General features: G+C 45.8%; 1 protein-coding gene across 1 annotated transcript; it reads left to right on the top strand.

Annotated features, from left to right (window-relative positions):
- The first annotated feature begins 441 nt into the window (after positions 1 to 441).
- On the top strand, positions 442 to 8,993 carry ANKRD66 (ankyrin repeat domain 66). The gene is made up of 3 exons (XM_010149250.1): positions 442 to 589; positions 2,151 to 2,379; positions 8,816 to 8,993. The coding sequence occupies exons 1-3, from the start codon at positions 451 to 453 to the stop codon at positions 8,991 to 8,993; spliced, it is 546 nt and encodes a 181-aa protein (XP_010147552.1). The 5' UTR covers positions 442 to 450.
- The last annotated feature ends 1,185 nt before the right edge of the window (positions 8,994 to 10,178 follow it).

The following is a 10,178-nucleotide window of genomic DNA, read 5'->3' as shown; positions in this document are numbered from 1 at the left end:
TATTTCTTTCACTGCAATAAAACGCTGCCAAGAACAGATCTTCAGCAGCAGCAAGGGAGGAGCCAGTTTCCATGGTGAGTACCAACAGACCCATGGCAAATCTTTGGCCTGAGCTGGCTGTTTGTTAGCAACATCCTAGAGAAATGCAACATGGCGCTATCTGTGAGTCCTTTCTGTAAGGGACTGCTCTTCACTCCAGATTTCCTTGGCTGCAGACCAAAAGTCATCAGCCAGCGATCACTTGTTTGAAGATAAACTATAATTTTTTTCCCCTCTCATTCCTTTGTCCTTATTTTTAGGTAAGTCCTGGTTTCTCACAGTGCATGTCTCATTTTTAATCCGGATGCCGCTTGATCCGTTAAAATTGCTCTTGAGAGGAGCTGATACGTCAGTGAACCCCCACTAAACGACCGTCGCTCTTTACCAGTCACCTTTCCGAAAGTGTGCAGCATGACAGAACTCCATGAAGCCGTGGCTTTGGGGGACTACGACCTGGTGGATGAGATTTTGAGGACAGGGCGCTGCGACCCAAATCACAAGGATGTCGACTGGCATGACAGGACCCCGCTGCACTGGGCTGCTGCAAAAGGTAAGGGAATGCCCTTCTCTGTTACCTCTGCAAATCGGTGTCATAAAAGGTGGTGCTGACTGTAATTACATCTTGCTATGATGCAATTAATGCTGGAGGTAGTCACAGCTTCTGTCTGATCATTTTGTCCTTAATGAGCAAACAGAGAAAAAAACCCCCAAAAATAATTTAAATGAGAACTTGGCCTCCAAAATAATTTATGGGATTACCATCAAAGTTATTTTTTAGCTTTTTTTCCCATCACATGAAAGTTTACAATCTACGTGATACGTACATACAGCATGTCCCCCGTATTACTTCTTAAAAAGGTGACTTCATACAGTGCAGTAAAGTTATTTCTCCTGTACACCCGCACAAGTGAACAGAAGGTCAAACCCATTGTATTTATCCATCAAAGTTATTTTTTTGCTTTTTTTCTCATCACATGAAAGTTTACAATCTACGTGATACGTACATACAGCATGTCTGCTTGTCCCCCATATTACTTCTTAAAGAGGTGACTTCATACAGTGCAGGAGAGTTATTTCTCCTGTACACCTGCACGAGTGAACAGAAGGTCAAACACACTGTATTTATATCAGGTATTTATCAAACCTGACAAAACAAAAGTACTACAGTGTGTTTTACATCACCTTCCCTTTATCCCACCTGGTTGAACACAGGAGCAGAGCTGTTTGCAGCTCCCATTTGGTCATTCACCATCAGAAGTGTCCGTAAAAGTCAAATATCCCTTTGCAGCCCAGAAAACAGATGAATGCAACAATATATAGTGTGTAATTAATTATACACAGTGTAAAATGGGACACTGGACCTGTATTCCTCCATGCTAGGGATTTTGTTACACATTGGGATCTCACATCAGGACATCTGTCTTTGCTCAGAAATCAAGTGTGTGGTTTGCTGGTTTACACTTGATGCCACATTCTACTTTTACCCTGATGGATTTTTGCTCATTTGGGCAGCAGGAGAGGGAACTGAGCTATTTAAGAAGATGATGATGAGAGACTGGCATGGCCTAGGTGCCATTGGGAATGATCTAGCTCAGTCAAGGCAGTGTGAAGTGGGGTAGAAGTCACTTTTTTGGCTTCTTCAAGCAATTCCACGAGTTAGAAAAATATGAAGGTGAATGAAAACAAGTTATTTCTCCATCTCATGTCAAATAAACCTTTGATTTAGTAAAACTGTTCACTAGTTTTCCAGTTTTTTAAAGTTTAAATTTTATTTTGCATTGAACTAAAAATGAAACAAAAAATTAGTCAATAGACAATTGGCCAATCACAAATTGAGATGTGCTGTTCAGAAATTGATAGAAAGCTTTTTGATTTTATTGTTGGTTTTGTTGCAAAATGCTTCTGGAATCAGTGTAGTTTGGAAAAAAAAATCAGCATTTTCTAGTGACTATCATTTATTTGATAAATCAAATGGCAGGGTCATGGGTAAAAACCACGGTTACGTGACTGAGGGAATTATGGTCAACAGTGTGTGACTGCCTTCTGCATCCTGAAGGTATAAAGTCTAATGCAGGTGCATCTTCTCCCCCTGTGTTGCTGCCTAATGCCAGGTCAGTCGGAGCTGGTCAAGCTCCTCGTGGATCACGACGCGCGGCATTGCCTGCGGAGCGACGTGGGCTGGACACCGGCTCACTTTGCTGCCGAGTCAGGGAGACTGGGCGTGCTTCGCACCCTTCATTCCCTGCATGCTGCCATGGATGCGGCCGACCTGTTCGGTGACACTCCCAAGAGGCTTGCGGAAATCTACGGTCACCAGGACTGCTCCAGGTTCTTAGAAATGTGAGTAGCGATGGATGGTCCCACTGCAGCAGCATCAGCTCCGGCACTGGGGCTCCAGCAATGAAAATTAAACTGACTGCTACAGAGAGGACCAGAACAAATATGAGTGTGTTACTGCCTTCTATGGTTTGCCTTGGTATGTTTTCAGAATTGTTGCCACCTCATGACATCATTGGTTTTACAAGGATATTACAGAGCAGTTATTAAACAATGGGAACGAAAGCCAGAACTAGCAAGTATTAACCTCTTAGAGTGATGAATATACACAGGTTGAACTGTTGAAGAACAGCCCTTGAGCAGTTGATGTTAGTGTATGTATATCATTTGGCTTTCCTTGTAGTAAAGAACAGAGCCATTCTCCTCTGCTCTGCTCTCATAGACCCCACCCAGAATTCCGTGTCCAGCTCAGGGGCCCTCAACATCAGAAGGACATGGACCTTTTGGAGTGAGTCCAGAGGAGGCCATGAAGATGCTCCGAGAGCTGACAGCACCTTCCAGTGACTGAAGGGGCTATAAGATGCTCAGAGGGCTGGAGCACCTCTGCTATGGGGACAGGCTGGGAGAGATAGGGGTGTTCAGCCTGGAGAAGAGAAGGCTCCGGGAGACCTTATTGCAGCCTTCCAGTGCTTCAAGGGGACAGACAAGAAAGCTGTGGGGGGAGTTTTTACAAGAGTCTGTAGTGACAGGACAAGGAGTAACAAGTTTAAATTGAAAGCAGGGAGGTTTAGATTAGATATCAGGAAGAAGTTCTTCCCAGAGAGGGTGGGGAGGCACTGGAACAGATTGCCCAGAGAAGCTGTGGATGCCGCATCCCTGGAAGTGTTCAAGGCCAGGCTGGATGAGGCTTGAAGCAACCTGGTCTAGTGGAAGGTGTCCCTGCCCATGGCAGGGGGGTTGGGACTAGATGATCTTTATTCCCTTCCAACCATTCTTTAATTTTATGAATCTATGATCCATTTTTTTACATGGTTATTGAAAATTATACCACTTAATCTGTTAATAGATTGGCCACATTACTTCAAAACTTTGGAAAACTTCTTATTGTCTTAACCGTTTAAAGTTACCGCTCTGGCACCATATGCAATGCCTAATATGCTTTTAAAGGGTTCCCAATTACCATTCCTGTTTTTCAGCCACTGTCTCACAGATATTTTCCTCCTTGCAAAGCTGTTTCCCAGGATCAGGATGCTGTCTTCCAGAGGTCTGAGGTGTGTTCCATACCTGCATCTCTCCGAAGCAGTGGGACAGATCACCAGAGGCTAACGAGCTTGTTCAGTGTAAATTTTAGTCCCACAGATTACCTGATACTGGAACACATTGCTGGTGAAACCTGCACGCCCCAGACCCTGAGAGGCTGAGAGCACCCAAAGGCTTTTCCTCCCCTGGGTTTTTCTGTGAATTTACAGTACCACCATATTCCTTAACTGGCATCTTTTTACCGCTACCACATTCTCAAGACTGCTTTGGTACGTGGAATTTTTCATAGACACATACCCAACTCAAAGTCTCCAGCTTGCCAGTTCAGCGCAAGAGTTCAAAATCCCGCACGGTGGCCAGGCAAATGCCCAAGGTGGCCAGTGCCTACCAAACGCCGCCTTTCATTAATCCATGTAGACCTTTCTGCAGGTACTGTTGTCCTTTGGCTGTACTTCTACAGCTTGTTGGCTCCCGCTGAAATGCTCCATGCGCACCTTTGATCCTGACACAGCACTAGTGTCCTTCCATAGGAAAGGACACCTAAACTGAGTAAAATCCCTCTGTCCAGAGCCTAAAAAACCTTCTAGGGGAGCCCTACGTTCCTGTTTCTAAGCTATTATGGAAGCTGATGGACCCTTTGCCCACCCCACATCTAGAACCCCTTACAGCTAAAGCCTCACTGTTTCTGGAGCTGATGTGGTCCACGACCCTCGCTATTCACCACCTTCCTACCACCCAGAAGAATCGGCTCCTATTGCCCTTAGACCTTCACATTAAAGAAGTTTAAACAACAAGCAGCTGACACCTAAGCTTTCCTAATTAGTTTTTTTACCACCTAGACCCTAGCTGGGATAAGCTCAGGTTTGCCAGTTTTTTGGGAATGGGGCATTTTCTTTCAGAGGATGGGTTTCTCTTTATGCAATTCTTGGCTTGCTTAATTTCTGTATCGGAACAAGTAAATATTGTCTGTCCCAGAGAGGGAAAGGTCTGCAGGCTTGCTGCCCTCCATTAATCATTTACAGCAGTTGCTTACCTATTCAGTGCTGCCATTTTTTCACTCATGTCACCACTAAACCCTGCTTACCTCATCCTGCCGAGTCTCTGGCATTAGCTGTGCTCTTGGCTGTGCACCAGAGCCATGTTGGTCAGCGGATGGCAAGGGTGGCGGAATTTTTGCCCGGATGATGCCCACAGGCAATGCAGAGGTGCCTGGGCTGGTGGAGGTGGCTGGGAGAATGATTGACAGGATGATTGACACCCCCGGTCTGAGCCACTTAGGCAACAGCCTAGGGCGACTCATGTAGCTGATGGAGGTTTTCTGAGGTGAATGACTAATTTAAGGTGGAAAACTGGCTTTCAGAGCCGCATGCTGGCCTGACTTGCCCTGCAGCTTCATGGCTCAGCAGGAGTGTGGCTGGGAGAACTTAATCACTGAGAAGATGCTCTGAATGCCCAAGCCTAGGGCATTTCACAAGGCACACGAAGCCTGTATGATCACCTCACAGCCACCACACAGCTTGCAGGCAGCCAAGAGTTTGTCACTGAGGCTCAGGAACCCTTTTTCAAACCCAACCACTCTAATTTCCAGTCACAGTGGATGCCTTTACCCTCATGCAACAGTTTCGCCTCCTCATGTAAGCAAACCTGGAGGCAACTAGGAGGTGTTACGGTTATTTGTAGTATAATCACGATTACCTTCTGCTCCTTCAGGTGTGCAGAAGGTCCCAGGGGTGATGTCCACGCTCAGGCATGGACCGTGGCTCCGGCGGGAGCTGGGCAGTACCGACATGTGCTGCGTGAGTGCATGCTGATGCTGTGCAGCACAGGTGGGTCTGCCCCCTGCTCACGGTGTCTGTGCTGCCGGTATGTAAAGATGAGGGATATTTTGTTACAGAGCATCACTGGATATTTGCCTGTCATGCAAAAAGATAGAAAAGGCAATTTTTAAAATTGCACAGTCTGTGTCAAATCCAGGGCTGACATGCGTATCTAAATGGGGTTGTGAGCATCCAAATCCTGCCTAAATCCCACTTTACCCCTTCTAACACCACAGTGATCCTTGCACGCTGTCTGTCTGACCCTAGGTGCTGCTGGCTGCACAGGCATCCGCTGGTCTACCTGGACTGAGCAACTGCTCTGTGCTGGGGCCTGTTTGCATCAACGTGGAAATATTACACATATTGACATGTGAATATTATTAACATGTAAATATTAGGAATATTCTGCTACAGGGTATCCGTACCACTCGCCGAGGTTTGCATGGACATGCAAAAAACAAGAAACAGCCTTCAGAACACAGCTGCTTCTGAATAACAAACATATAATTTGCATCAGGTTTTATTTTTGCATGAGAAGAGCTTTACCCTGGATGCTGTGAGAGCTGCTGGGAACGGCACTGAGGTGGCACGGAGGAGACCCACGGCTCATGTTGCTTTGAGCAACCTGGTCTAGTGCAAGGTGTCCCTGCCCATGGCAGGGGGGTTGGAACTAGATGATCTTTTAAGGTCCCTTCCCACCCAAACCGTTCTATGATTCTATGTCTGCTGCCAGCCTCTCTGCAAAGGGCTGAGCACTGCAACTGCATCGAAAGCTCCTGCTAAGCCGAGGGCATATATATATATATATACATATATGCATATACACGTATGTACACAAACCATCACATACGTGTATTTGTGGTTGTGTGTATAAATATATGTACACACACGCATATCTGTGGTAAGCCCACGCTGTGCAGCACATCTGCGTGGAGCCGCTGGCTTTGCTCCATGCTCTCAGCCAAGACAGCATGGGACTGATGTGACAGTGCTGCTGTATTACAGCAAAAGAAAGGATTTTTGCTACTATTTGGTGCTATTTTTAACAGAGCTCCATAAATACTCAGTACCTACAAAATCCAGCCTCTGCAGTAGGAGAAAAGGGTTTGTCTTCTCTTACAGAAGATGTGCAATTGGGGTGCTGGCAGTGGGGGAGTGCAAGGTGGTCTGTGTGAAACAGATCAGGGCTGCACCACGATGGACCCATCGCAGTGGGCATCGCTCAGCCCATCAGCGATGCTGGTGGCTCCTCTGGGAAAACATATTTAAGGAAAGGCAAAAATGCTTCCCAGCAGTGAGGAGCAAGGGAAGAAGTGTGAGAAACACCAGGGTCAGAAGGAGAGGATGAAGAGGAGATGCTCCAGGTTCCAGAACAGGGATTCTCCTCTAGCCCATGGAAGCAGATACCCACACTGCAGACCACACTGCATCAGCTGGATGTGCCCTGAAGGAGAGACAGCCCCTGGAGAGCCTATGCTGGAGCTGGCTCCAGCCCATGGGCCAGACCCACACTGGAGCGGGGGGAGAACATGAGGAGGAGGGAGTAGCAGAGATGAAGTGTTATGGGCTGACCACAATTCCCATTCCTCATCCCCCTGCGCTGCTCACGGAAGGTAGAGGAGTGGGGAGTGAAGTTGAGCCTAGGAGGAAGAGAGAGTGGTGGAGAGATCATTTACTTTTGCCTTTGTTTCTCATCATCCTGCTCTATTTTCAACTGACAATAAATTGAATTGATTTTCCCCAAGCCTGTTTTGCCCGTGACACTAAGTGGTAAGCGATCTCCATGTCTTTGTTTTGACCCAAAGCTTTTCCTGTCCGGAAAGGGGCAGTGAGAGAGCAGCTGGGTGGGATGGCCAAGGTCAGCCCACCACGGTGTCTCCTGTTTTTTGGTACTTTCTCCAGCTTACCACTGACGTGAGAGGGAGAAGAAGGCCTGAGTGTTTTTTTTTGCTGTTTTTTGAATGAGAATGGAAAGAAACTTTGAGTGACTTGAAACTTAGGGCTCGGACTAGATGATCGTCAAAGGTCCCTTCCCACTCGAACCATTCCATGATTCTATGTTTTGTGACTTGTATGTTAAGGATAGACACACGTTCTTTTAAAATTCCTCAGTGCCTACAAAATGCAGAAAGTAGCTAACTATTTTTTAGTTTGGGGCCACTTTTTTTTCCCAAATAATTGACTTTGTCAGTGCCAGGAATGTGTAAAATTTGTAAAGAGAAAGTTAAAAACACTTAATAGGAAAAATATTTAAGAGCTGTGATTATCAAAACAGTAACTGAGATGATAAAAAATCTGCTGCTCCAAGAAGCATTTTGGTCTTGATGAAAGCTTTTAATTTGTTTTGGTTGCTTGCAATGGCTAGTGTAATGAAAAATCATTGATATTTCAAGGCTATAAGAAAAAAAACCCAGTGAATTATGTTTATTTTCAGTTAGTTTATACAGTGCCCCTCACTGAAGATCTGGGACTGTGTTTGTTTCATAGAAAATACATGAATATTTAAAAAAAAAAAAAATTAGGACTTTGGTAAATCACAGGTGCCAAGAGCAAACCCTCAGCTGAATTTGGAAATCCCAGGGTCTGGAGGGATGATGGTTCAGTGCCTGACCTCCACAGGTTTCACACACTGGAAATCATGGAGATAACTTGAGAAACAAAGCTAAAAACCCCAGCAACCAGAAGAGAGTTGTGAATGATCTGCACATGGGGATATCGGACTGGGAAAAGAGGTATTTTCTACATAACTTAAAAGTAACATTTGAACTTCCACAACACAGTCTTATTTGTATGACATTCCTTAATTCGAGTTGTTATTTAAATAACAGAAATGGGGATGAATTGTGAAGGTCAGATTTGAACGCAAAAGTTTAGCAAAATTTCAGGGCTGAATTGGATTAGGATTAGATACTTTGTGAGACCAGAAGTTGGTCTATAAAGGCATCTACAAATCCTCCCAAATTCTAGTTGTCTTCAGATCTGGTGTTTTGGCATTAAGAACTTCTAGTACTCACAAATGAGCGGCACAAAAGATAAAAGAAAATGGGAATGTTGTGGTTTCTGTGGATTCAACTGCATTACAGTGTACTTAATTCTATTTAATAGCACACAAATCCACAACATCAGTCTTTGAGAGCTTTGCTTGGGTAAAATTATGCTTCCAGTGGTGAGTCTGGTCTCACTGTAGATCCTTACTGAAGGTTTCCCACTTTAGCCCGCCTCCAGTGAGTATCTGATTGCTTGGGGTGATGAATGCTGTTGGATTTGGGATGACGCTCAGTGTTTTCTCGTGCATTGCTGGCAACAGTGCTTTGACCATACCAATACACCATCCCCTGTTGCTGTAGATGTGCCGCTCGTGAACGGTGGTGTGACTGTGCTCTACTCAGTGCCTGAAGATGCACTCCTGCTTTCTTCCCCAGAGCAGAAGTGGAGAGCAGGAACTATCGCAGGACAGCTGCAATGAAGGGAATTCCCTTAGACCAGAAAGATGAAGACTGGGAAATCAAGAAAGAAGAGCTTGCAAGAAACCTACTGTGTTCTCAGGAGACCTACACATCCTCTGCTCAAATGAAAAATCAAAAGAGGAGGAAGCAGTAGTGTGCCATGTCTGTTTGGTGCCACTGAGAACCTGGAATGCAGAGCAAAGGCACTGGCAAAGCTCTGGTGCATCTGCAGGGTGAAATACGGATGAACAGGAGAAGCAGACAAGAATACATTTTATGATGTACTGTGAATACTGTCATGAACAGGGAACATGTAGAAGTGCTTCTGTCTATCTGTGTCTGTATGTATTGAATCTCAAGTGTCAGAAAACTATGGAAGATATTTAAATATACCAGTACTCTCAGTCACTGAAATGCATAAATTTACAGAAATGACAGCAATTACCCGTATTGTGAGAGAGAAATGTTGTTGCTCCCAGTTGAGTCATGAAAGCATCGGGGACTGTGGTTCTGCTCACTCTGGTGATGTCTATGGCTTTTGCTTGTGTACCTGGTCCTGAGTCAACCAGGAGGCTCTACAGAGGCTCGTAGGCTCTGGTGGTGCCTCTCTTTTCTTTGGGAGTGGCCTCTAATTGCTGTTTCTGGCTGAAGGGGAGAGGTTGATGTTGACCTTTTAGTGGACACATGGCTCTAGCAACCTGGATCTACCATTTCTGGCCCAGCAAAAGGGAAAACGTGCTCCCTCAGTGCTGCTTTCAGACATCTATGACTGCCAAGACAGAGCACCCCAGAAGATCCTGTGCTGTTGCTCCCAACCCCGTGCAGGTATCTCAGATACCGTAGGACTTCTCAGATGAGTTGAGATGTCTATGCTTGGGCAAAAAAGTCAAGCTTCTTGCTTTGTCTTTTGCCATTTTCACTTCCCAAGCCATGTGAGGTGTCAGCTCCATCCACAGTAGACCTGGCTGTTGAATTAATGAAGTCCACTGCTCTGGTGAGAGCCCACCTGGAGTGCTGCATCCAGCTGTGGAGCCCTCAACATCAGAAGGATATTGACCACTTGGAGCGAGTCCAGAGGAGGCCACGAAGATGCTCAGAGGGCTGGAGCACCTCTGCCATGGGGACAGGCTGAGAGAGTTGGGCTTGTTCAGCCTGGAGAAGAGAAGGCTCCAGGGAGACCTTATAGCACCTTCCAGTACCTGAAGGGGCTACAAGGAAGCTGGGGGGGACTTTTTGCAAGGGTCTGTAGTGACAGGACGAGGGGTAACGGGTTTAAATTGAAAGTGGGGAGGTTTAGATTGGATATCAGGATGAAGTTCTTCCCGGAGAGGGTGGTGAG

Source organism: Eurypyga helias, unplaced genomic scaffold (genome assembly GCF_000690775.1).
Source record: "Eurypyga helias isolate BGI_N326 unplaced genomic scaffold, ASM69077v1 scaffold4383, whole genome shotgun sequence".
NCBI classification, from domain to species: domain Eukaryota; kingdom Metazoa; phylum Chordata; class Aves; order Eurypygiformes; family Eurypygidae; genus Eurypyga; species Eurypyga helias.
This window is presented reverse-complemented; position numbering and strand designations above follow the sequence as displayed.

Excerpts from the sequence above, each read along its gene's own strand:
- ANKRD66 (XM_010149250.1), top strand. The coding sequence starts at position 451 with ATGACAGAACTCCATGAAGCCGTGGCTTTGGGGGACTACGACCTGGTG. Across the intron at positions 590-2,150 it reads GCACTGGGCTGCTGCAAAAG|GTCAGTCGGAGCTGGTCAAG; the intron begins GTAAGGGAATGC and ends GCCTAATGCCAG. Across the intron at positions 2,380-8,815 it reads TGCTCCAGGTTCTTAGAAAT|AGCAGAAGTGGAGAGCAGGA; the intron begins GTGAGTAGCGAT and ends TTTCTTCCCCAG.